General features: G+C 38.2%; 1 protein-coding gene across 4 annotated transcripts; it reads right to left on the bottom strand.

Moving 5' to 3' along the window:
* Positions 1-212: 212 nt before the first annotated feature.
* On the bottom strand, positions 213-26,365 carry OTUD4 (OTU deubiquitinase 4). 4 transcript variants are annotated; one of them, XM_017820106.1, is made up of 21 exons: positions 26,284-26,365; positions 23,442-23,492; positions 22,456-22,502; positions 20,604-20,676; positions 20,039-20,120; positions 19,332-19,476; positions 17,370-17,427; positions 16,873-16,990; positions 16,575-16,639; positions 14,755-14,855; positions 13,278-13,402; positions 12,982-13,162; positions 11,684-11,849; positions 10,320-10,440; positions 8,241-8,296; positions 7,533-7,691; positions 6,856-6,994; positions 5,784-5,863; positions 5,594-5,708; positions 4,840-4,880; positions 213-2,868 (listed from the first exon to the last, which is right to left on the bottom strand). In XM_017820106.1, exons 1-21 carry the CDS (start codon positions 26,329-26,331, stop codon positions 1,618-1,620), a joined length of 3,222 nt encoding a protein of 1,073 aa, XP_017675595.1. In that variant the 5' UTR covers positions 26,332-26,365; the 3' UTR covers positions 213-1,617. The 4 variants fall into 4 exon arrangements, with proteins under 4 accessions (XP_017675595.1, XP_017675592.1, XP_017675596.1 ...); XM_017820103.1 differs by having other exon boundaries at positions 5,594-5,863; XM_017820107.1 differs by having other exon boundaries at positions 5,594-5,863; positions 7,608-7,691.
* Between the last annotated feature and the right edge of the window lie 1,195 nt (positions 26,366-27,560).

Genomic DNA, 27,560 nt, shown 5'->3' with positions numbered 1-27,560 from the left:
GAACGAAAAGGTATTTAGATTAAAAAAAGAAAAACCAAATGCCTTCAGCAGGACCTCTACCACCACAAATAAAAAGTAGAAATCTAGCATACACCCTCTTTTTGTTTGCAGCTTGCGAGGTGCTGCTGTCTGCAGGTGGTTCTATCAAAACAACTGTTCATTTAACATCATTGCAACAGGTTAAAGAATGTAAATATAATTTAGAAAGAAAGTGAAAAGACAAACATTTATTTTTATTAGGGGTTTATACACAGCATGCATCTGAAAACAAACTCTTCACCATGTAACTATCACTCTGGTTTCCTCACCAAGGGTGCACAATCTCAGACACGAATGAAGGGGTACCATCACTTACACTACTGTATACAGAGATATAAAAATATACACAACAGTTAAATTTTACAGAGCAACGGAGCTGAGTGAATACCGTGCACACTGCACTCTCCAGGTTTGGACAGCTGAACATCCAAACGGCAAAGGCAACAGGAACACTGCGGAGATCGTAATCGGGGTCAGAAGAAACAGCATCAGAACTCTGACACAGTGTAAAAATATAAGGCAGAAGCCACTTTCTTCTGAATTGTAGGGAAGAGCAGAGCACACAGAGAGTCCCCATCTTGCTTTTAAAAGTAGTTCCAGCAAGGAGCTGTACATGCAGAACATCAACAGTGCAACAACAAAGGAATACTGAACAGTAGCTCAATCGTACAAACTTAAAAAAACGTAACACGTACTTTATGCATCTCCTCACAAAATATCTAGGATTTGTCAGTGCATTAGTGTTAAAGTGGCATTAAAAAAACTTCTGCTATTATAACAGATGCAGAATTATTTTGGAAATGCATAGCATCTACATTTTTATTGTCTTTGTAATTATTCAGTTGGCATAGGCACCATTCTAGTCACACCAGCATTAAGAAGAACTCATGGTGGAAACAGCCATTCTTATCAGTTCATACACAGGTATTTCTTGACTGCTCGTCTTGATTTTGATTTCACCAAATAAATGCTTTTTAAAATTCAAAAATATACCCTATGATTATGAAAAGAACTATATACAACATACCTAAGACACAGGGTTAGCTGGCTGCCATACGTGTAACACACAAGAGAAACATTCAAGTTTGACAGATATTTTTTCTTTTTGAGATGAAAGGCCTTTGGGTTGGAAGCATATCAGAGACAACAGTGCAGTAGGCTGAGAATTCCTTTAGCTCAGTTCAGAACTAAGGCATTGTATGATAAAATATACATTTATATTTGGTGCAATGTTATTGTCAATTTTAGAATCTAGATCATGTCAAATGCTATAATTTGTCACTCTAGTAAACGTACATATCCATCTTCTATCACAAACGCAAACCTTTGTGGGGAAAAAAATTACCAAAACACTAAACCTATATTGTTTTTTTTCTAATTTGACATTGAGGAAAAACTGCTAAGCCAAACAAACTCTAAAATCCCCCCAAAAACCCTATGCTAGGACTTCACGTCCTCCTAGTCTTTATTTGCCAAAAGTTAAACGTATCCTTGAACTTCACTAAGAAGAAATTAAGATTTTAAACTGCTACTTCAAATTACATTTTGCATTTCAGATTTTTCAATTATCCACTCACTCTATGCTTGCTGCCCCCTCTGATTATCTCCCAGTGCTGCCCTTCTCCTGTCGTTCCGGTACGGTTGCCCTCTGAAGTTTCGCTGATATTGGTAGCCGTCGTCTCTGCTTCTGCCAGGTGGTCCTTTCCAGGCCTCCTCATTTCTTTGGAACTGGTATCCTCCCCTGCTGGAATAACCCCTGTCCAGTCTAGGCCTTCTGCCTCCTCCGTAAGTCTGGTTATAGAACTGCTTGGATCTACCACTCCTCAGCATGTCGGAAACTTCACTCTCATCCTCGGAACTCTCTTCCCTCGTTCTCTGTGCCCTGCTTTCCATCTGTAGATTACCAGCACCCTTGGAATCCCTACCTTTACCAGTCTTCTCCTTGCGGCTGGGAATGCTGTTTTTCAGTTCGTTTTTTGGAGGCTCTGCCAGCGATGACTGAGAGCTGGGCGCTGCCGGCTGCCTCTCCGTGCCCTGTGCCTGCGGAGCCTGCGGAGCGCGGTGCTGCTGCCCAGCTGGTTTCTGCTTGGGAGCAGCTGCAGGACAAGTCTGCTCCAGCTGAGGTGCCCTGGCTGAAGTGTCTTTCGGGGCACTGCACTGGCTGCCTGCACCAGCCACAGGGAACGGGACGGTGTTGGAGCCACTGCTCCTGTTGTTCTTCAGGACCTGCTCTGCACAGTTCACCCCGGGCACCGGAGCGCTGCTTTCTTTGCCCACGTGCATGTTGGCAGAGGTGCCAGCTGCTGCCTCTTTGTCCTCAGGTGACATGACAACATTGGGTCTCCCTACCGAATTTTCAATGAAACCCTGAACTGGGTACCCATACCAGAAGTGAGGAAAGAAAGGAGGTGCTATTGGAACAGCTCCTAGAAAGTGATTGTGTCCAAAGGGTGGCTGCGGGAACATATTTTTCCCTCTCAGGGACTCCTCATAGTTTGCATGAAGAGCTTGCGCTGGATTCTCCGCTTCTACGCAGACCTGTCCTTGGCTTTCTGACACCTGAGCTGTGGGTATAATCAGAGGCAGTGATGGAGATCTGCTGTCAACCTGTGGAATTTGGCCGTTGGATCTGGCCTCGCTCTGAACACCAAAGTGCCTGTTGGGTCGCGCGGCTTCGCTGTCGTTCTGAGCCGGCGGAGCCTCCTGGAACCAGGGGTTGTGCGGATACACGGGGAGGGACACGTTGGGGTACATTCTAACAGCAGCTAAATAGGCCTGGTGCAGGGGGTACAAGTAAGAATGGGGTGCCCACATGGGACAACTGTATGCCTGCAAGACAGCAGGGGGAAAAAAATTTTTAAAAAAATCAATTATTTGGTCTCTTAAACGTTCAGACAGACATAAAAGCACACCAGTCATTTACCATTTTGAACCAGTTAATTATAGGAAATAAAAGATAATTTTATTTACAGTGCCCTCAGTTCTAAATCCTAGGACTCTAGGATGGTGTTCTTATTTTTTGATTCCTTCCAAATGCAGTTGAAATGGACAACAGTTATGACCAGTAAGAAAACTTAAGTAACAATTTTTATATAATTAAACGCAGTGCTATTAAGTCAAGCTTTAGCTATGCATTTGAAGACAAACATTTTAAATTCATTTTCCAGAATCAACTCTATTAATTGGCAATTCATTCTACCAGTCTGCTTTGGAAATTTTAAAGGCATAATGATCAAAACAAGAAGAAGCCATACCATACACATCTTTTCACTGAAAAAAAAACAAAAAAAGACTACACTGAGACCCAAAGTTAGATTATTTCCCTGAGGACTATTTGTAGATTGAAATCCATATATATCCACATAACCCACAGATCAGCTTTTTTTGAAGCCCTCCCAAAAAGCTAGGGTATAGGTTTCATTAGAATATCCAGTGCACTTTTCCAGCTAGTGGTGTGAGTCACCAGTGGACACAAAGCCCTTTCAGCAGCAACCTCTCCCGTGCTGGTAGTGAACACAAGCCATGTTGACAACACTAATGTGTCTGTCCCCTTCCCTTTTCTCTACTTCCATGTTAATGAACCAGCATCTGTAGAAACAATCTCTGGAGCAAACTATCCTGAAAAGCCTCCCCAGACCTGCCCTCCATGGGAGTAGTCCATTCCCTCTGAATATGCAGCTGGCAGGGTGTGGATAACAGCAGGGCAGGAACTGGGACCACACCAGCAGACAGAGAAATGCAGAAACCCAGTTCCTGGGTGTGCTGTACCCTGTGACACCAGCAGAGGAGCACAGCCACTAGATCGTGGTCCTGGGGCCAGCAGATGGTGCTGGAGCACCAGAACGACACAGACTAGATCCCAGATAATCCAAAGTACCAGTAAGGAGAGTCCCAAACATATGTCAGCTTATGAAACACATGCTGTTTAAATACTTTGCAGTGACACTTGCTAATTAATGACTTATGGATTTCCCGTTTAGCAAAGAGACTTGTAGTAGGCACAGTTACCAAATTTACATTGTAAACTGTGCTGAACCTTTCCTCTTTCCATGCTCACACACCAAGGAATCATTGCTATGGGTAAAGTCATGTGGAATAAGCTCTCAGCACCTTGTTCAAAATTGTTTGCCTGACAGAAGGAGTAAGAAGGCAAAAAAGGAACATTTTTATGTGCAGAAAGGAGAAACTAAACAAACAACTAGTCCTTGCCAAGTAATGGAAAATGCTGATTGTTTGGATGAGCCTCTTCCCCAGCCACACACAGAATTGCATCACATTTACACATCAACTGCTGTTATAATTACTGAAAGGGTTAAAAGTAAAATACTGTTGTCATCAACCTGAGCAGAAAGGACAGACATGCAGGTTATTTAAGGGAGTGTCCCCAGGGAAAGATCTTGGGATCTGTACTGCAGTGGCTTTGCCAGTACACAGCCATGGTTGAAGTTCAAGGGCATTTTCTCTTTCCCTATACCCTGCATCCAAAAGAGTGGATTCTTCACACTCAATTTATCTGTGATTTTGTAAAGCACATTCTGCTGACTGTACAGCCACAGCTGGGAGCCAATAGCTCTCACTATTGTTCAGATAAAGTTGATTTCTATTGACTTGAACTGCACTGTGGACCACTGCTGGAATCCCAGTTAACAGAAGAGAAAATAAAGTATTTCAAATTAAAGATGGACTTGAAATGTAGAGCCTGCAGCAACCAAACCTCTGCACTCGAAGTCCTACCAAGCATTTACAAACAATTTTTATGGTATTACGAACAAAAAAACATAATGAAGTTTGAAGAGTTACCTTCACGCCAAGATTGAAGAAAAATCTAAGAATATTCTTATCTAGAAAGAAAAAAAAAAAAAGCCAGAAAAAAGATTTATTAAGACCTAAAATATTTCATCTGATACAAAAATTAGTCCCTCCCTGAAGTTCCATTTCAGTAGCAAACACTGGTATTAAGTTGCTGCTTGTATGTCTTTCATTGATTCATTGGGGGTTTTTTTTGCCGCAGTTCAGATATTTAGAACAAAACAGCAATTTAAATTTCAGTTTTAAGAGTCTGTGGAACTGAACCTCTATTTTACAAAGAAAGAGTTCAGTAAACAAACCACCATGCAGTCAGACATGAGATGTTCTTTATGGGCATACCTTGCATTTGTAGTATGCCAAAACCTGTGTTTTAGAAACACTCAACAGCTTCCAAGCTTTTAAATTACATGAGCAAACCTGTCACTGTATCAGCAAGCAGTTCTCCAAAGCTAATTCTTTACACTCAGAAAACCTCAAGTTACAGTGGGTCAAGCTAAGAACCACAAAATGATCATATCAGATTTCCATGTGTGACCACTTCAAACAGTCAGGATGCTGGCAGTGTGAACTGAAGAGCTACAGCTCTATTCAATATCCCCTCCCACATCCCAAACCACAGAGTGACAACAGTTAGATCTTCTGACAAGGACTGACAACGGGACCAAAACAAGCTGCCTTTATCCACATTTTAAGAAAAGAAAACCTATTAGGAAAAATGGTATAAAACCCAGACCTTCCTTCTCACCTTTAGGTAAGTCTTCCCCAGTATTGCACAGGGAGTAAGAGGGTGCAACGGCTCTTTCTCCCTTTTCACTTAAAGGGAATCCGGGATAGAGCGGATCCTGGTAAGGATTCAGAGTCTGAGGCAAAGGCATTAAAGGCTGGTTAACTGCTTGTAGCCACACAGGAACTCCAGCAACTGAAGCAGATGTTACCTGAGCCTGTGATACAATAGAGTCAGGTCCCGCTGCTGGTCCTGGCATCAACGAAGAAGCAGGTATTTGGGATGGAATACCTACAGAGGGGAAAAGAACCCCAACATATATACATATAGATACACTTAGATATAAGAAATATATATAATGCATCAATACATATATAATCACAAGCCAAAATGACAGCAGAAAAGCAAGCTTCCAAATGCAGAGAATAGTTTTCCGAAAGAAAGACGTAAGCCAAGCTTTCCAGAAATAGCTGAACTGTTCCCATATTTATTTTTAAAATTACAAATGCCAGAAGGGAATAGGAAGGGGAAAAATGGGGGGAACTGAAACTCTTATATGAATTCCTGAAGTTCTCATTCTGACTAGTCATTTACAGTCTGAAATTCAGTTAACTCTAAATCTGAGCTCAGTTTACCGGGCTGTGCATCTTCTGTCACAGACACAGTTATGTATGACAGGATTACTACTGTATAATGTGAACAAAGTATGCTGATCTGAAAGGCAGTCCTGGTACAGAAACACAGCAGTGTGAGAGAAAATACAGCTAATCTAATGGGCAATACTGAATCTAAGCCAATTCCACACACCAAAAGATATGCACAGCACAAAAAAAAAACCCCATTATACTGACTTTGCAGCTCAGGTCCAACTGGATCTCATTAGTTCCAGACATACAAGCCCCAAGCTGAGTCCTTAGCCTTATTACATATGACACAGAGCACAAAAACATGTATCAAGTTTCAACATGCTGACAATGTGCTCTACCTTAAGCAGATCCTCAAAACTCAATGCTATCCCACTTAGAGGAAAAACAGAATTGAGTACACATGCCTCCTCCACCTTCAGGCTGGGAGTGAAGCAAACTGTACATGCAGGCTATCAAAGACTTAACAGAACTCTCACTAGCTTTTAGCAGTGAGAAGCTATATTCCTATGAATGACTGCCTTTGGAATGTGAATTTATATGAGGCAGTGTCTCCTGGAGATAGCTTCAATTTAGTAAGGCAGTTAAAGTATTTTTCAGGGTTAGTAGTTTCTGATTTATGCTAATATTCCTTCAAACCTGCTGGTCCATAGGTCGTTGGCTCACTTGGCCAAGCTGGCACGATGGCTGGTACAGAAGGCACTGCTGGGGGTAAATGCACCTCAGAGAAGACTGGTGAGGGTGTTGGAGTTACGCTCGGTACGCATTCCGTCAGGTTCTATGAAAACAAAGAAATCACATGAAATTATTCTAAAAGCACACCATTGTTGGTGACCCCCGGTGTGCCTGACTTCTACCAAAACTGATGACTCAGTATTATCCAGACTACCACCATCACCACAGCAAAGTATTAACTTGTGATGTGTCAAAAGAGACCTGAGATCCTGAGCTCTATCCGGAACATGCCCGTCCCACAGACAGCCATGGGTGCTGTGACCACCCCCACAAGCATTACACTCAAGTATCTCCCACCCAAAAGGAAAGCCACCCTCACAAACCATTACCAATAACCTTGGAGAAACCTGAAAAGGCAAAAGCAAAGAATTTAAAGCGAAAAGCACAGTTTACTTGGTAGAAAGATCTGAAATAACCCCTCTCTCGGAAAGAGAATAGATATACTTTTACTTTTCTAGCACGGGTTGTCCTTTTACATTCTTTATGTTGGACATAACAGATTCCTAACTGCAAATACGAAATTTTAGCATTATCACCATAGAAATGACTAGGTAATTAAAAGCCAGTATTGCAATACATACGTGGCTGTGATGAAGCTCCCCTTTGTCTGAAGTCTCCTGACTGGAAAACTTTGAAATCAAACAAACATTTCTTACTTGCTCAGCAAGCATCGAAGAATCTGTTTTTACTTGTTCCAAAGGAGACGAAGCTTTTGGATAGCTCTCATCTTGACTATTCTTCTAAAGCAAAGTTAGAAACAACAGACACAGCTAGTCTAACAGTAAGATTAACTTTACAAAGAGTTATGCAAAAATAGTAAACCACACTCCATACAAAGTGGGCTAAGCACCCGATCACTATTATACTAGTGTGACATTTTGCTCACTGAAAGGACAGCAAAGGTTAAAAGCCAACAAGGGGCCATAAATCTTCACTGAACTTCAGAGCTCATGGTCTGTTAGCACAGTAGCTATTAGCAAACATCAAATCTTCTATGGTCCCATTATAGTGAAAGTACAGACTGTACTAAGCAATTACAAATTCAGATTCTTAAGTTCTCTCGATAGCCCAGATTTGAGAACTCAGATTGCAGAGAAAGACTATAATTATGGGTTACAGGGGCTGAGGAAAGCTGACAGAAATACAAGCCTCCAAACTTAGGAGTATTTCTTTAAAAGCTGTAAAGCAGCAGCAGCAATCACGGCTCTAAAGGCAGCTATTGCTCTGCTAATCATGTATCAGAGAAGCAATAACATTAAAAAAAAATTTGGTCTTTTCTTTAAGATTACCTCAGATGAATTTGGCTCAAGCTTCTGACTTAAGTGGATCTGCCTGGAATTTGACTCTGCAACACCAAGACATAACCTAGTAAATGAACCATTACACCACTTATGGCTATCACAACTTAAGCCAGTTAAAATTTGTCTTTCCAAAATTAAACTTTCAAAACCAAACCTGCACCTGAGTACATATTACTTCAGAAAACTTCTATTTTTATCAAAGATCAAAGCATCCTAAAACAAACAGTTCTTAGGACAGTGACAGAGCAGCTATTTCAACCTGGGTTTTCCAAGCTATACAGTTCTTTACTAATATTTGTTAACCATTTCAGTGATGCTTGAGGGAAGCAGGAATGAAACACAGCTGTCCCTTCAAACATATTCATCCTGAATGGCTCCTAATGAAACAGAAGTATGTTTGTACTTTGCTTAAAGTGAAAATGTTCTGATCTGCATTTTCATATTCAAGTGTTAAGATAACAGAAGCTCAAACTCTTGTCTACTTTTGACTGAGGAAAAGAGCAGTTTAGAAGGTTTCAGTGGTTCCAAATATCTAAAAAGTTTTCAGACTGCTGCAGAAAGTTTAATTTCTCAAGCACCAGCAAACACCTTGGTGGGGGAAACGGTGTTAAAAAATAATTGCAACATAATCTTCACATAAGATTTGTACAAGTTCTTCACATTCTGGTTTATGTTTAAATCTGGTTACCACTGCTTGTCAATCAAACTCATGCCCATAAGTTTTATAGTAGCCACTAAACAGATATGTATTTTTTTAAAGCTTAGTACTTGCACCATCACAACTAGACAACACTGTAAATTAAAACAATATTGATTATGAGAATTACTGCCAATTCCCCAAGCACCAACAGGAATCTCTAAATACTCAGAGGGATGTACAGTTTATTCCCATAGCATTGTTAACCAAATTTCACAAGAGGCAATGCAATCCTGAGTATTACAAAAACAGAGAAAGCTGGACATGCCATGCACTTCAGCCAAATCCATCATGACACTGTAGTAAAGAGCTTTCTCTACCATGAACGTTCTTTTTGGTATTGCTGATGAAACTTTTCAAAGGAAACGAGTTTTCAGACATTTGGAGAACAAAAAATAAGCAAGATTGGTCCTTGTGAGACCATTCAATAAAGCATTACATGTTGTTAGAGGGACTAGCACATGCCATTGCCAGAGATAAAGAAACACAACAAAAAATTTAAAAAAAATGGAGGGAAGGAGCAACTTCTGTAAGAAGGCTAAGGAGCCTGAGTTTTATTTAGTCAGGGGAAAAAAAAAAAAGAGTGGAAGAAGCCAAGCTCAAATTTGGTTTTTAGTCATGGTAAAGCTGACAGGACAAAAAATTAAAACCTAAATAAAATTTAAAAATCCCATCAAACACTATCAGTTACAATTAGCAAAGATTTACTAACTACCTCCTGACAGCTAAACTTTCATCTATTACTGCCACGTTCTGCTTCCTCACAGAAGAGGAAGAGCTTTGAGTCCATGAAGAGAAAAGCTAAAGTGTGTCGTAACTGATTGGGGGAGGGAGAAAACCCAAACAAAATTTTGTGCGTGTCGCAGATCTTTCTACTGTAAAGAGGGGTTTTTTTTTCCAACTCTTCTGTACACCAGCTTCTCCCCTTTCTGTGCCATTGTATGCTAATTCTTAACCATGCCACATTGAATACTTTTACCTGCTTCTCTCTTATCTGACTCCAGTAAGCACTCCTATTGCTCCTCCCACTGGCACTTTCTGCCACACACTCTAGAATTTCAAAAGGATCTAATTTAGGGTAGCTCTGATAAGTCTTCTAGTTTCTCTTATTCCTCTTCCCATTTACTGCAAAAATCCCAGTGAGGGGCCTGCTCTCTCAGCCTCATTGACAAAGCAGGAAAACACGTACTTTCTTCACAAAGCACACCTTTGCTACCTTGAGCCTAGCTTAGTTTGGCACTGTTATTTATGATAATTTTCTCCTCACTGACTAAAGAGATGCCTTATCTTGAATAAGCTCTGAGGCTGGTAACAAAACCAAGCAAATAAAAAAAAAAAAGGCGCCTTAATCTAAAACCATTTATTTTTACCTTTTTCCTTCTGCTCTTCCACCTCTGCTGTCCACTTGCTGTTTCTTCTTTCATTATTTGAGAACTTTTTCTGGCTTAAATTATCCATAGTCTGTGTAGCAGCCTGACAGACAGACTGATTCTAAGGAGGTTTACAAAAGCAGAAAGACGGATTTATGTAAATCAGTCCAACGAGACTTTGCCATCATCTGATACATTACTATTATGTCTTCGTGATACATATTTATGTCTGTGACAGGCAGAAAGGGGAGGGGGCAGCAGTCTTGATCAGTATCATTCAGATTCATCCACTCTCTCATTAGCTGCTAAATTTTGCGAAGTGTCCTTTAAAAGCATTCATGTCATTACCTTACATGACAAAAACTGTTTCACTCAGACAATAATTCATTTAAAAAAAAAGAAATCACATTCTCCTCCTGCAGGTGAGCAAATACAGCAAACTGTTACAGCTCAGAGGGAGAGAACAACCTCTGTCCCTTAGTTTCAGTCTTTCACCTGCTCATTCTTCCCAGCCTCGTTTTTGTTCCTGTTTGTCCTAGGATTTAAATCCAAAAAGCCCTACACATCTCTAGAACAAGTCTATGTAGAGAGCAGCTCTTCACCCACAGGACCTGCTCACTTCCCTGATGTACTGAGACTCCAATCCGCTCTCATTAAAAATTGCATCAATACAATAATCTCTCAAAAATCTAAAGGCTACATCCTTCCCTCAGACTCAGGGAAGTCCACTGAAGCCTGCTCAGCTCCACGACAGAAAGAGAGCAGGTCTGACAAAGCATTTGCATTACACAAGACACCAGGTAAGTTCTCACATCAATAAGTTCTCAGGCTAGAAAAAAAAAGTCATAATTGAAACAGGTTTTATGTGAAACAAATAGGAAACAACCCCCTAGTCACTGATACTGTGGTGCTTGGTGCCATCTTACTCAGCTGTTTCTCAGCTAAATTAAACTGTATTCCAGAGCGAGTTCTGTCCTCACCTTGAACTTTGATCCCACCATACATGAAAGAGACAACATCCAAGTAACTGTAAGGGAGTGCAGAGCCTCCCAAACACAGGAGGAACACGAAATAAAAAGCCTACAGCTGCAGCAGCTCACATGTCTACCATATTTACATGCTTAAAAAAGAACTGTGTGTGTGGGATGTTAATTATTCCCAGCGTAAACTACTAAGTATATTTCTTATCTTTAATATACAAAGCATTGTAGATACCCATATCCCTACGTAGAAAGTGAGTGCAAAGAAAATAACCTTAATTTTTGAATCGCAGTGTAATTCAAGCACAGCAAACCAATTGCTAATTAAAGGTTCATGGACAGGTATGGGAAATGCACTATTAATTACAATGAAAAGAAGCATACATTGCAAAGAGCAGGAAAAGCTTGTTCATCCCGCTGCTGGATCTCATAAAGGGAACGAGATTCCTCTATAGCCTGCTTCTCCCTGCGCTCCTCTGGAGACAGGCCAAAGTAGTTACAATCTCTGCTGCCAGGGTTCAGATCCTCAGCTCTCTCCCGCTCCGCCTTCCTGTACAGGAAAAAAATGAAGCACCATCACTTGGACAAAGAAATTCCCCAATATCAAACACAATTCAAGCTCAGGGTAATTATATAAGCATTGCTTATGTGATTCCACATACAGCAGATCTCTTTCTGCCAACTGCAGGTTACCCATATGCATAAAATTTAAGGAAGGGAAAGAAATTATTTTGTCCACAATTCATTTTAATACAATTCTGAAAGGCTTTATAACAAATGGCAATTATTAGACCATAGTTAAAAACCAAATGCCTACATCAAGCCATCTAAGGCATTTCTGTGCCAGCTGAGAACTGACCATCCCCCATCTGCTACCCATGAACATACAAGAGAAAGCTGGGGAAGAAGATTGCTGTAAATACAACAACAAAAAGTAAAATGCATTACAAATTTTCAGTTTCTGAAGCATCACTACACAAAATTAACATCACTGTTTCAGCTTTCTGAATTACTTAACTAAACTTTTTTGGATACTCATATTTAGGCTACAGGTGAAAGAAAACTGCCCTTAAAATGCTGCATGTGGCAGACTCCCAAGACCCCTTGCTCCATTTTTTCTACAAGGAGTTAATGATACAGAAGAGTGACAGATTAGACCATGAAGTGTTTAGGTTTGTAGACAAGTAGAGAAGAACCTTTTGGATAGGAAAAATAGCCATCAGAAACTCTGCTACAGCAGCCCATTGAATTAAAAAATCAGTCCCAACAAATGCAGGCAAAATGCTGCTCTCATACTCCTTCAAGTGATCAGTCATAACATGAAGCACTCCCCTATGACAGGTTCAGCACAAGCTGAGGGAAGACCTTTGCCATGCCCCAAAAGCATCACATGCAACATTACTTCAGCCCCAACCAAAAAGAAAAAAACCAAAAACATCCACTTTCCAAGAAAAAAAAAATGCAACTTTGTAGACAGTGCTTCCAGGGGGAATGCTACCATGCAAGAAAAAAAAAATATTTTTCTTACGCTTGTGTGTATTCTTAAGGACTTGGAAAAGTTCTTAAGAATTCAATGCCAACATACTTCAAAAATGTATGCTGGAACCACCTGAAGCAGGCACCTGGGCCTCCAGGAGCTCAGTTAGAGTTCAAGCTATGGAAGATGTTATCTGCAGTTTTACCTTATAGACTGGGAAGGATTCCTGCCTGGAGCTTTTTGCTCAGTTGAGGTCTGATGAGGTTGGGGTCCAGAACACAAGAACTGATGCTGCCTAGTTCCCACAGTATGCTGAAGTCGAGGAGGTAGTGCTGACTGGGGTTTTATTGACTTGCTCTGATTCTTTGGCCCTCTGCACTCTGCATCTGTGATAATGGCATCAAAACAGATAAGACTTCTTTTAATCATTTTTTTTAAGCTCTTTGAGACAAAACATCAGCCAAAGAAGATCTTGCCGCACAAAGACGGGTACAGTCCTACCGGGCTGAGCGTTCTGCCCCCACGTTGGGAAAAACTTCTTTATCTTCTTCCCTGGCACAGTGTTCCAGCCCTCCATAGGAGAGGTCTGTGGAAGAGGTTTAAGGCTCTTCAGTGAGACAGCATGCCTACAAAACAGGGAATTACGGAGAGAAAAATATGTTCAAGAAAAGACCTGGGCTTGCATAAGTAATACCACATGTTTCCTAAGACTCATAGATCATGCCATTTTTGAGAACATTGCATTCAAAGTCCTTTGCCTTTATGATTACACTCAAGCAATGTATAGAAGAGCAAACTGTCTTCTTTTTCTTTTTTTTTACATAAAACTAGTAAGTTGGCACAAGCTTATCTAGTAAAGAATTATCAGCTGCTTGTAATGTGCATATTATAATGTCTTCAGGGCAGCCAGAAAAGGAGAATGATCAGAAAAAGCAATATACCAGATAAATTTATTACAAACACTGCAATAGATGCCAAGATTGAAAAACGTTGTATGGGTGGTGTATATCCCAGAGCAAATACTGCATTTTCAACTGAGGATGCTGTAGGATGCCCAAAAAACTCTTTACATTATTTCTATTTTTTATCTCTATATATAATTAAAATATATATTATTTATTTACATTATTTATATATTATTACACATTATTTATATATTATTTATATATTCAAATCAGGTTAAATTTCAATTTAAAAAGGGTTCAAACTGTAAGACAATCTTCAGATCTCACTACACTTATTTTCTTCTTATTTATGAAGAAGTTCAGATGAGATTAATTAGCACCTTTCTCTTTCCCTCGACTGAAAAACCTTCCTCTTCCCAAACTACACTCCACTGTGGTTTTTTCCACCCTAGAAGTCATAGAACTTGCAGCAGAGCTCCAGGTACCTCAAACTGCCCTCCACCCAACCCAAAAAATACCCCAACAAACAAAAACCCCCCACCCCACACAACCAAAACCATGAAATCTGCAACCTCCAACAGCAACTTTAAACACTTAATTTGTTCCAAGGCAAGGCAAAGATCACACTGATCTAAACAGCAACTTGGCACTCTACGAAATCAGGCAGAGCTACTCAACCAACAGAGAAGCTCAGTGCTTTGATGAGCCTTCTAACATGAAAATTATCAGATGTTAGATTTGTGACAAGTTAAAGTACAACAAACAACATCCTATTAGTCTAGTGTCAATCTGCTTAGGGTGGAATCTTGTGGAAAAAACCTAAAATTAAAATACTACTAACATAGTTACTGTTCTACTCTGCAAGTAATACTCAGACTACTTAGCGCTACAGAAAGGATTTTAAAGTGATAATCAATTTTTCCCCTTCTTCATTTAATATGCTGTTTTCTTAACCATTTTGTGATAGTACTGCTTTAAGAAAAGAAGCAGATACAAAGGCTGAAAGTAACTCTGAACTGAAGTAATGCTTTGTTTAGTTTGGTGGTCTTTCTCAAAAGAGACTAAGCACTTACTTTGCTCCAAGCTCTTCTACAAATACAACAACTGGCCCACTCTCTGAATGAACTTCTTGAATGTGGGCATTATAAAATTTCCCATTATGCTCTAAGCGCACCTATAAGGAAAAGAGTAAAAAAACAAAGGTGCTTTAGCTCCAAAGATGACAATGAGAGGAGGCAACTCTTTAAAATGTCAACAATGTTAGAAATAGAACTTTTCCTCCTGGCAATAGTAGACCTGAGAAAAAACAGAATTCAGTAAATGTATCAAAAGCAAATCTTCAATCCCTATCACTTCTTCAAAAAGAAATAAAAATACCATTAAAACTAACACACACAAATAAGCAAACAACCCACAAACAAACAGAAAGCTTGCTGGGGAACACTACTTAATGAAATATGCTTTCCAAAACCATATGAGAAAGTTAAAAGTAATCAGTGCATCAAGGCTTTTCAGCTTTACTGAAAACACTTTCTCTTAGAATAAAACTCAAAGCTTTCCCCTGTTGAAATCCACTTCAGTGAAATTTAGTTTAATTATGGACATAATGAACATCAATTACTTCTGAAGTTATTCTTCAGAAGGTTTTTTAAAAACAACCAAAAAACGTTTATTAGATATGATCATAGTGTTACTTGACTGTCATTGTGTTCTTAAAAATCTTCTGTTAAATATAAAATAAATTTCTTAATACTCTGCTACAGTATTTGGCTTTCCAGTTGTATTAACCTGGTCAACTCTACTTTTCACTATTTACTTCATCTTTTTTTCCCAATGTTTTATCCCATATTTTCTGTCTTGCCACACAGATTTAAGATTTGACAGAGAGAGTATGTTAATTACCAGTGTTTTTTTCTATCTGTACTGTTCAGTAAATACTACACAAGACAACTGCCTTAGGGAGTTAAATCCAAATTTTAAGCCTGTACTATTAAGCAATAAATAATCAACTCAGCATTAGATTGTTTTTTTTCTTTGGAGAGGGGGAAGGGGGAAGTTGGGAGCTTGTGGTTTCGTGGGTTATGTTGTGGTTGAGGGTTTTTTCAAGTTTAGAGATGTCTTTACCCTGCAATTTAGTCACTATGGTTAATTCCATTACACAAATAAGAAAGTACAAACTGGAAGAGCCCCCATACTGCATGATTAGCCAAATTGAACATTTTCTCATCAATATTAATAATTTTAATAGATGGTCAAATGTCCTAGAAAGAACCATGGCTTAGCCAAGTACCAGTTTAATTAACCCACCTAAGGAGATTAATCTTAAAATGTGAGTACTACAGAATTTAATGGCAAACCTTACCTTTTCTTAAGCAGGAACACATGTTACAAACTTTAACAGAATTTAAAGAACAATTGTGTAACACACTGGGAACACTTTAAGAGGAAGGCTCGCTCAAAACTTCAGGATCTGCGGGAACTAAAATGTGCTTTACTCCACTACTGGAAAGTACTGAGATTTTATCAAAGCCAATTTACAAACAGTAATCATTATCTCCGGTTCAAACATCAACACATGGAACTACGATTCCATGCTTAACGTTGAGGTCCACAGTCATCTCAATAAATAAACTCTTCAAGTTCCCCTTGTGACGTTTTAATGGAGTAAAATGGCACTGATCAGTTGTTCTCTTTAATGCCTTTTCTGTTTGTGCGCTGGAAGTCATGAACACCACCAAAAACTAAACAACAAGTACATCCTTGCTTGAAGACATAAGCAAAGAATACTCAGAAAGTAGCAATTATATATATCAAAATAGTTAACAAAGAGGGTAAGTGGGCATCTTGAGCAAAATGGCAATGTGTCTGTAAACTATAATTCAGTACTACTTACTTTACATTTATCTCCCACGGAGTATTGCATGCCAGCAGCAATAGAGAAATCTTGTTTTTGCTGATCTGTAAAGACATAAGCAGTAATATACTGTTAGTTTAAATACACCAAAAGAGTTACTTTCTTGATGCAGTTAAAATGCAAACCAGTTGTTCAGGCCCTAAATCTGCCCACTGACCCGTGTGAGGAAGACCACTGCCTAAACCCAAACTGCCATTTGCATCAGTGCTCTTCAAGAGGGCTTCATTTCACACATCAGCCTGCCAAAGCTGCATATTTTAAGTCTGCAGTTACTTACCCAATTTGGATTGGAGCCAAACATCATATTCTATGTTTCTGTAAACCAATGGATCGAGAGATTTAAGAACCTTTTTAGGTACGACCAACAAGGCAGGATTCCCATTGCTCTCCAGGTGCTGTATGAAACAGAACAAAGTGCTAAGTGGTCAACTGCATAAAGATGTCCAGTTTTCCATTTTTCAATCACAGTGCTCAAGCTTTAAACTGAAATATTAAGAAGTTGAGAAAACATAAAGCATAAAGGGCTTAGAAAAAAATTAAATGGTGATTTTTTAACCGTACCAGAATAAAACTAAGAACTAAGCAGCTTTAAAAAGGACACTATCCACCACATCAAAAGTAAACATTACTTTTCAAAGAAATATGTAGTTTTTAAGATATTACATGTTAGGAGAACTAGAAACCCAAGATTCTCTCATGAACTAAGTTGAATACTAAGAAATATAGCAGAGTACAATTTATTAGAAAGAAAATAAATCTCAACAGATAAATTACCTTGTTGCCAGAAAGAGATTTCATTCCATTCATATCAGTAACTGTTGTAGCTTTACTTCTGCAATAGGACAGTAGCAAGTTATGTTTTTATAATGAGTTATAGTACTAATAAGGTCTGGAAATCAGGTAAGACACATCTAAGGAAGTGGACAAAAATACTGAAACTATCATCCTCTACATGTTTTCCCCACAATAAGCATACCACAGAACATCTTCATCTCTAAAAGTGAAAAAGCTGTCTACAGTAAGAACTACATTTTTAAACTTTATATGATACAGAAATAAGGTTTTTGGTTTTAAGTACAAGTTTTAGGAAGTCTATCTTGCACGCGGTGACTTCTTTGTCACTTTGAAAAAAAAAAAGGGGGGGAGGAAGTGAAGGGAGACAAAAAAAATCCTCTTAAAATCTTTGGAAAATATAGCAAAAGCAGACAAAAAAAACCCTCAAACCAAAAACCACTCTGTTAGTTAATATTCATCAGGCACTCTAATTTACTCTTATTTTCTACACCTGACATCACTGGAAAAATGCTTTCCACAAAGAGAAAGTCCAAGTATTTTTCCCTACAACAGTTGTAGGCAACTCTCAACATTAACTTCTCCCGAAACTATTACATTTAATAACAACATAACTGAAAAGTTTATATTAATAAAATAATATTAAAAAAAAATCTTCTGGAAAACTAGTTAATGAAACAAGCTGAAGTCAACTTTAGGACAAGCAAAAAATTTAGGACTTCATAAACACAGTGAAGTGTTTGTAATTTGTGTTAACCAGGTCAAGAGTCACACACACACACACCCCCCCACACACACCTCTTGCATTGTAAGACACACGGTTTAAATCAAGAATATTGAGTTCCATAGCCTCAAGTGAGTATATGACCTTATTTCCAAAGGTGCTATGGAGGTTAGCAGTGTATTTTCTTAGGAATCCCACAGATACAGGGTAAGGCCACTGCATTTGAAGCCCAGGAAAGCTTCAAGAACAGAAAGGAATAAAGGTTTCCGCTCTCTGACATTTAACTATAATAATTGTTCCCTGAGGCAGAAATACTTTGTATTTTAATTGGCAACATTCCCTAGTTGTTTTTTTTTTTTTCCAAAAAGTTAATCCCTTTCCCACAACTTGGTTTTCTTTCTGTGATGATTTCCATCATCTTCCTTTCTGTTGTTTTCAACCTGAGGAAGAAACCAACAGCTCAAAGAACTACTTCTGCCACATGCCAACACAGCAGAGCCCCCAAAAAGGACTGTAATGACATTGAGCAGGAAGAGGGAACATGATCCACTAATACAGCCTAATCTCCACATTTCATACAAGCCAGGGTTAAGAATCACATTAAACAAAAGAAAAACTGCCAATATGTAAGTGCAAAAATGGCACTTCTTACTGTGCAAGAAGAATCAGGTCAAAATCCCAAAGCTAGGCAGAACACCCAGGTCCAGCAAAAAGAATTGCAAACCCACTTCATAAAGATCAAGGACAGAATGGAGCAAGCTACATCTGTATTTCTCCATTAGCTTCCTCTCAAGCAGGCATTTCAGTCCCCAGATGTGGAAGCAACTCAAGCTGGATTAGATTCCTGTGACTCTCCTCAGTTGCAAGAGCGAGCCAAGTAATTTTCATGGAGTTTACCATGCCAGACTGGCACACTGACAGTTCTCCCAGGGGATTCTGCTACTTTAAACAGGAAGAGGGACATGTTGCAATGACTATATTCCATTATGTAAAAGGACTCAAAGCTAGACTAAGGGAAAAACAGAGGAGCCAGAAGCCTGTCCTTTGGTACAGTGAAGATTACACACTGCATTCTTTCACACTTCTAACTCTACCTCTTTGTGCTTCTTTTTTTGGTCATTTGTAAATGACTAGATTCTACTACCCACCAGAAATTCAGAAAACTCATTTAACATGTCTTGTTCACAGGCATCTTGTGTTAACTTTTAAATCCCATATACCTGTAGGTGTCATCTTCTGAATCCGAAGCAGATACTTCACTGCTACCATTACTTTCCCCTGTCCCTCCAACAGCACTAAGTTCTGCTATGTTTTTCTTTATATCCACATCGAATACTTTCTCATAAAGCAACTCATACAGCAGAGCTGGGGAAGAGGAGGAAAAAGTGGGAGAGCAAAATCAGCTACCAGGGAAATCACACTTTATACCACCATTACAGATGCATTTCAAATTCCTTCAATCAAAACGATCAAGCATTTCTGCAGTCTAGTAAAGCAAACAATAATCCACAGTTATTTTTTGCACATGCAAACCTCATAATTCCTGTGACAAGTTACATGTCCAAGGATAATTTTAACACAAACAATTGGTTTGTTAACATGAATGAAATCACAATTACAACCAGAATGCTGACCAAAGACAATTCTATTAATCAGCACACCAACATTTTCTGTTGACATTAGACCACCCACATTCAAAGAGGCAGATAAATCTTCTCCTCTTGGTATATAATCTGCCTTGTCAAGAATCAGGACACAGCAAGAATTCAAGATCTCACAGAATCATACAGTCATTGACAATTCAAATTGAAAACTAAGCTTCTAAGGAATGACTATAATAAGCTTTCATACTTTTCCCCAAATCTAACAGTGATAACTTAAGATTTTTGGTAAAAATATGCTTTTAACTAACCAACATAATACTTACACTGGCACAGCGCAGCTTTTTCTGAATACTCTATGGGATAAACAATATCATAGTGGTTTCCATTTGAGAAGCACAGCAATACCTATTAAAAAACCCACACAGACATTTTAGGCTTTGCATCTCACTTGATTTTTCATAAGCACTACCTTTTAAATTCAATTTAAGGTACCCATGTGCTTTGTTATCTCTCAGGATCTCAATGTATTGATAAAACAATCAAAATGTTTCATGGATGTCCTTTAAACCAAACAGAATTTAAACAGAAGTCAAAAAGAATTTAAGACAGTGGTAGGTAGTGGTTGTGAGTTAGCACCTGAAAACTGATTTTTACAGAATTTTAGATTAGTAGGAAGATATGCCCAAAATATATACCATCTATTTAAGAAGAAGTACTACATGTATTAACAGAATAGCTGCCTTAAATATGTACAAAATAATTTGCTGAAATTAAATTCTCAGAACACTTCATTGTGTTGACTAATAAATCTCATGTGCAACTCCTTTTTGTTTATAAAGTAGTCTTAATTCAGCCTTTCACAATTGCCTTTTTTTTTTTTTTTTTTACCTTATCAGAAAAGCCATTTTCTGTTACACGTGAAGGAGAAGCATTTGGTTCCTGGTATATTATGAAATCTTTTCTGAGGAAAAAAAAAAAAAGTAGCAGTTAAGAATTCATTTTAAAAATAGTATCAATAAAAATTTGGGTATTCAAGTCAAATTCAATAGCCACAGAAAACACCTAGTGATTTCTCTGCTATAATCAATCTGTCATGCTCTTACACTTAATTATTTTCTCTCTCTTTTTTCCATAATCATCCCTCTGAATTCTTTGCTTAGCAACCTATCACTTCCTTCAACTTCTTCCTTACTCACACAGCCAAAAGTGTCATCAGTCTTGCAAAATGACTGAGTATATTCACAGTTGTTGGATTAAAAAAAGAGACTTCTCACAACAACTCAGAAAAGGCAATTCTGAGAGATAAGAATTTCATAGCTCAGGGAGGTAAGAAAAATTTACTGGATAACCAATACTTGTGACAGGTTTGAAGAGTGAAAGTGAAATCAAACCTATTCAAACTGAATTTCTATCCTCTGCCTGAGAAGTCTGAAATTCTCTTACTTATCCACTTGGAACAGAACAGGAAATTCTTCCTTCCACTTCCCTTCAGTCTGCCAGTATGGAGGAAGGGAAGCAACTCTTTCCCCCTACCTCCATCACCATTCCTACTTTCACTGAGACTCCAAATTGCCTTTTTAATAGAAGCCTGTCTTCCCAAAACAATCATGGCAGTAACTATTCTTGTGTGTTCACCTCTGCAGTGAACACATACTTCCATCTACACCACAAAACCCTCCTGGACGCTTCCAATGGAAATTAAAAAAAAAAAAAAAAAAAAACAAACAAAAAAAAAACACTATTATCAACCAGGCTTTGCCTCTGTATTCATTTATCAGCTGTGGCCTGGATACCAATGTGCATGACTTCAAAATAAACTGCTTCTATTTATGAGAACATATTTCTCATGGCCAGAAATTCAACAGAACACGACCATCGGCTCTGATATAATTAAGCATGCAATTGTGTTGACTTAAATTGAGATACATCCCTCTACACCGTGGCTAAATCTAACCATCAGACCTCCTCACTAAGTCTCTTGAGCCAAACTTTGTTCTGATTTTCAGTCCAGTCCTCCCCCACCCCTGCAGCACATGCAGCTCTGTCCCATTGGCCTCATAAAATGCAGTGAATTGCATGCAACTTCCCACACTTAGCAGTCACTCAAGTACCCAAAAGCAATACTTAACTAATTTGATTGACTCTTTCCTCTTATCAGCTGTCTCATCAAAAGACAAAGCCATTAATTTACAGTAAACATTTTGAAATACTGAATTTTTAACAGATCTACAAACAGCAGAAGGCAAAGATGCTGTACATTCCTCAGTCCCTTGCACAGAAATTAGAGACCAGTTATTGTTTCTCACTACTTTGTGAAGAAAGATAAATCTTAAAAGATATAAGATTACATTCAATAAAAACAAAATAAAATTCTTTAGCACCAAGAGGAGTGTTTATCTATGCAAAAATAGCAAAACTTTTCTTAACCACTGGTCAAACTATGGCCCCTGACCAATCCTTACTTAATTAACAAAATACAAACTGCACAACTCTACCCACAACTGGTTGTGCAGGTGAGATGCATGACATTGCCACAAGCCTGTACTCACATCCCTGATCAAATGTCATTTTCAAAGCTCACTTTTCTATTTTTCCTTAATCCCTTGACAGCTTCAATTTTCAAAGCATATTCATTATTTTCTGGAGAACCATAGTATAACACAATTCTATCTTTGCTATTCCAACTGATTCACTAACAAAACAACTGATCTCAGTAAAACATATTTAAAGGTTTCCTTACTTGTACATAAGAGAAAGGGCACTTATTTCTACTTGTCCAACCCATTCCTGTATTGAAAACAAAAGAAAACAAAGTTCAAACGAGCACACAATTATTATACCTCCTCATGCTTAGATCAAGAGATGCAAGAAATCATTGTTCAAAATAAACATATGAACACTTAGTTCAGCCAAGATACTTCGATTGTAAGTGGTTTTTTGCAATAACAATAACTATTCCAGTAAGGTGGTTAAGGGGCACAAGCTAGAGGGACTTTTCCCCAAACTAGCAATGGAACTGGATAGCACAAAGAACTAAAAACAATCACACAAATGCAGATTTACCATTAAACGGTGCAGTTCTGAAAGCTGATAATAGTATTAGGGTTTTTTTTCTTTTGTTAAACAACTAGCAGTCTAGCTTTTAAAAAAATGATTTGTCAAGTGCTTTTAAAAAAAATGTTATTCTCTACCTCCAAAACTGTCAGGTTTTGCTGGCCTTTAGCTACAGATGAACTGGAAAAATGAACTTTGAAGCTAAATTCTCAGGCCTTACTCAAACTGTCAACTCCCTAATAAAAATACTGAAATCAAATTGGGGGGAAATAAGAATAAAAATTATTATAATAATTTATCTTCAAATCAGTATCTCCTTCAGAAGCCACTGTTCATAATCTCCCTTACGTGAGTAACTGTCTTCGTATCACCTAAACTCTCAGACCTTTATTCCAGGGATCTTGAAGAAAAAGTCAGTCATGCTGTTTCTTGGCATTTGCAGAGGCTAAAAATATTTGGATACGATTCTGAGCGAGAGATTTAAAACAAGACATGAAAAAAATATTCCACAAATCATTTTACAGTAGAGTGCACACATAAAAGTATAAATTCATGTAATTCGAAGACCTCTAAAGCTCAATCAAAAATACTTCTGAGGGAAAAAAAAAATTCCAATTACCTGTCAACATCAATAAAAGTACTGCTTTCTATTACAAATCGAGTTTAACGTACCTGTGGATTTTCCAAATTTTTTAAATACTCTTCAAATGGCCCCTCTATGAACTGTATTAAAAAGAAAAGCAGCAGTAATTAGTTATTTTGATTAGCACAGCATATGGAATCCCTAGTCTATGCCCACTTTACCAATGGGAATGTACCATTGGAAATGAAAGGCTACCCTGCCCTCAAAAAGCTTTACAATCTACGTATCAAATGATGTAGAGATGAAGGAATAAAAGGTCAAACATGTAGGTCTGCATTGCAGAAAATAACCACATAGGCAGCTTCTGAAGTCATCATGCAAGCCAAAAAAAAAAAAAAAAACAACAAACAAAAAACCCCAAAAAGAAATTCAGCAGCCAAATGGGAAATCTGAAAGGAAGCAAAGATGCTGTCAAGTAGATGTTTAGGGGCAATTCATCCCAGGCATGCAGAGCATCACTAGAGAGAACATGTGTGGGCTTATTCAAGTATCTTGTTAAAAGAAACAGGCAGCAATGGACAATCAGGAATGAGAGTCACGTTCCTGTAGTATGAAAGCAGTGATAAAATACAGTATAGCAAACTCAAAGTTTTTTCAAGAACAGAGAGAGATGCTGCAGTAATTCAGACATGTCAACTTCAAACTGTTTCAGCCATCCTGGCCACAGAGAGGCTGGATTTAAAATTTTCTATTTAGTCACAATCTGCTTGATTTAGTTAAAATAAAGATCCACAGAGGTCCAAAGAAAGACACAAATCTCTTCACAAACTTAAGCTACAAGATAATAACAAGAACTGAGTGGAGTAGTGAGATTAAAAGTTCTGCTTTAGCCATTTTGAACCTCATTTTGGACCGTGTTGCTCATGAGAAGAATCAAAAAGTCTGGCCCAAACTTTTAATTTAGATGGAAGCAATCAGGTGTGAAGCTAAAAAGGTGGATCAGTAAAACATGATCATAGTCAGCACTTGCTTTTTGTGTCAAAATTAAATGATGTAAAGATGAAGTATCGAGGAAGAAAGGAAGGGCACCAGAAAGTTCTCACGAGAAACTTAAGAGTTAAATAATAAATGTAAGTCAGCAGCAATTAAAGGAAACACTTCAAGAAAGGATGAGAAAGGAAATGAAGAGGGTAGTTACACACCTGAAACTGTGGTTATAGCAGTATCAGTGGAAGAAAAGAGACACACATTCAAGCTGAAATGGTTACAACAGACAGAGAGAAGAGCAAATAGTCGAACTAAGAGATTAGGGAAAGAGGCGTTTGTTGGTTTTAGGCTGTTTGGGCGCTTGGGGTTTTTTGGAAGAGAGATAAGATAACAGTGCTGTATTCCAGATGGAAAACACAAAGTATAGTAAGAAACACTGGCAGCAAAAGAGATCAGCAGAGCTGAAGCGAGGTACCCGAGGGAGGAAGAACACCGGGAAAGGAGAACAGATATGGAACACCTCAACCTTCCACATGAAACATCTATTCTAAAAAATTACATGAAACATTGAAAAAGGAGACTTTTCAGAAGGACTGCAGAGGTGGACAGAGGACAGGTCGTACCACTTGGATCAAGTCTGAGGAAAGAAAGAACAGTGAGAGCAGGAGTTTGGAGGAGAGAGGCCAAGATAGTAAAACCAGCTAAGGCTGACAAAGCAGTCATTTGGATGAGAGGATGCCAGAATTGGGGATGGGAAACAACGTACACTTAAGCATCAAGAAGGGCATGGTATTTCAAAACACTACACAATGCAACAAGAGAAAAGTAGCAGAGAAGCAGATATTGGAGTGAGCAGGGTAATTCTGGAAAGAAAGGGATTAAAAAGTCAGCAGTGAAAAAAAATAAAATAAATAAAATAGCAAGAGAGTTGGTTAAGTCCTGAGATGGACCGGAAACAAGCCAACAGCCCTGGCAAATGGAAAGAGTCAAGTCAGAGCTGCATTGTCCCAGAGAGATTCACTCTATTTAATGTCACTAATTCCTGAAAATTTCCACTTTTATGTGATCAGTCATATTTGACTATAGGGCACTTTGTCAGAAATTATAGCACAGACACACACTCTTATTCCAGCTTTCCATCTCTTCCCTATGCCAACGTGCACCTAAAACCATCTTTTTATTTTGGGTCTGGGTAAATTTGGAACAGAAACAGAGAGCTGAGTAATAATCCTCTTGTAACAAATCCTTACACATACTCTTGTTTTGGCTATCCTGGAAATTAGATAAATGGCATATATACCAGAACCCACACAAATACGAAAAGGAGCACCGTTATTTATTACTGCTCTTTTAAAAGAAAGAAAAAAAAGAATATTTTAATATTAACATTGATGACAGTCACCAAATATAGATCAATATCAAAATATTTTACATCCATGATTGATGAAAAACTTCCTTACAGATGTTTAGGGAAAAAAAACAAACCCTATAGTACCAATGCATAACAAACTGCAGACCCTGAAACAAATTACACTAATCTCATCAGTTAAATCCCTTTTATATTGTAAAAGCAATTAATTACCACAATAAGAACATTCTATGACATTTATTAAAATAAGCATTATACTTTAATAATCTATAGTGAAGCTACCAAAATCTGGATTTTATTTAAGTAAATTTGCTCTTCTTTTTTAATGAGCATTAAAAACATCTCCCACCCCACATCAGTCCAGTCCAAGGAGCACACGGGTCTTTCTCCAGGCTCATGAAAATGAGTTACTACCACACATGTACCAATTAATTTAAAGAGCACTCACTTTAAAAAGCACCAACCGGTATTTAGCTATGATGAATACCATCACAAACAGTAGAATAAAAAAGTGCAAGGAATAAAGTAACTTCTTTTTTTTTTAGCATGCTCACAAAGAAAACAAGAACACTCACCGCTTCAAATTTCTCCCTATTTTTCCGAAGATAGTCTACACAAGCCATCCTAACATCAATATGCCGAGACTGAGAGTGTAACACCTACAAAGGGAGAAAGAGAAGAAAGTGACACTGGATCTTAGGAGTTTTGATGACAGGTCACAAATAATTAATGACTGTTGTCTAAATACAGGCTTGGAAATACTCTAGTTTTATTTTTAAGAATATTTAACATGCATACTCATCAGTAACATCATCTTGATGTGAGTGAAACCTCAATTAATTAATCAAAAATTAAGTAACTGCAGAATTCACAGATGTACTAAATTCAGATGTTCAATTTTATGAAGATTTACTAAGCAAAGTGACTAGCATTTATTGTTAATCTTTAACTGACTGCTTGGCAATGGACTTCAGTTAATCAAAGAAGTAAATTACAGCAGGAGTGGATGAGGAAACCAACCGCCAACATGCACTCATTCAAATGAAATCCAACCAAATCTCACAGAGTGCAGGTTTACTTTCTCCTGACTTTTAAGAGGCCCGTTGCCCAAACACTCTTTTGAAAGCCAGAAATTCAGATCCCTATATCACACCTGCATTTTACCTCCTGTTCAAACCTGTACTGAAAAACTACTACTTTCGTCCCAAGTTCCAAGTTCTCTCTAATATGACTTTGTCTGCACCTTCACTACAATGTAGGGAACTTCCAGACAATTTAAGTTGCAGTATCTCTTGCAATCTTTACACACTACCCTCAACATAAAACACTTCCAAATTCAGTTCAGGCTTTCTGAATGAAGAGTAATGAGATTAGACCAAATTCATGCATAAACACTTATTAACTCTGAATTAAAGACTTTCCCTTCTTACAGGCCATTTCCAACCTAAGTGATTCTATAATAAAATAAGAATGGGATGTTAAAAATTTAATAGTTGGAAAAAAAGTTCTATCAACACTGGAGTGTGAGAGAAACCTCCTGTGTATATCAATATATATTCACCGATTATTCCCTTGAAATAAAAAAACCCACTCAATTCCAAGTGCTTGCTTCCCTAAACTGACCAATTTAGTGGGGAAAGTAATTTTAAAAAAATAAGTGAACTGTGCATAATTAGCACAGGAATCGGGGCTCCCACAATCAGAAGCACCAGAGCTCCCACTGCTGTCTGCTTGTACTTAAGACAAGATGACGCTGTCACTTTTTTCCTTTAACACCAACACTGAAATGGGGGAGGGGAATTCAACAGGAAGAACAGAAAACAAATTACTCGCTTTCTCTAATTTTATAGTA

This window comes from Lepidothrix coronata, unplaced genomic scaffold (genome assembly GCF_001604755.1).
Source record: "Lepidothrix coronata isolate B3197 unplaced genomic scaffold, Lepidothrix_coronata-1.0 Scaffold79, whole genome shotgun sequence".
NCBI lineage: Eukaryota > Metazoa > Chordata > Aves > Passeriformes > Pipridae > Lepidothrix > Lepidothrix coronata.
This window is presented reverse-complemented; position numbering and strand designations above follow the sequence as displayed.

Excerpts from the sequence above, each read along its gene's own strand:
- OTUD4 (XM_017820103.1), bottom strand. The coding sequence starts at position 26,331 with ATGGCTTGTGTAGACTATCTTCGGAAAAATAGGGAGAAATTTGAAGCG. Across the intron at positions 20,677-22,455 it reads GCCCTTTCTCTTATGTACAA|AAAAGATTTCATAATATACC; the intron begins GTAAGGAAACCT and ends TTTTTTCCTCAG. Across the intron at positions 16,991-17,369 it reads AATCTCTTTCTGGCAACAAG|CACCTGGAGAGCAATGGGAA; the intron begins GTAATTTATCTG and ends TGTTTCATACAG.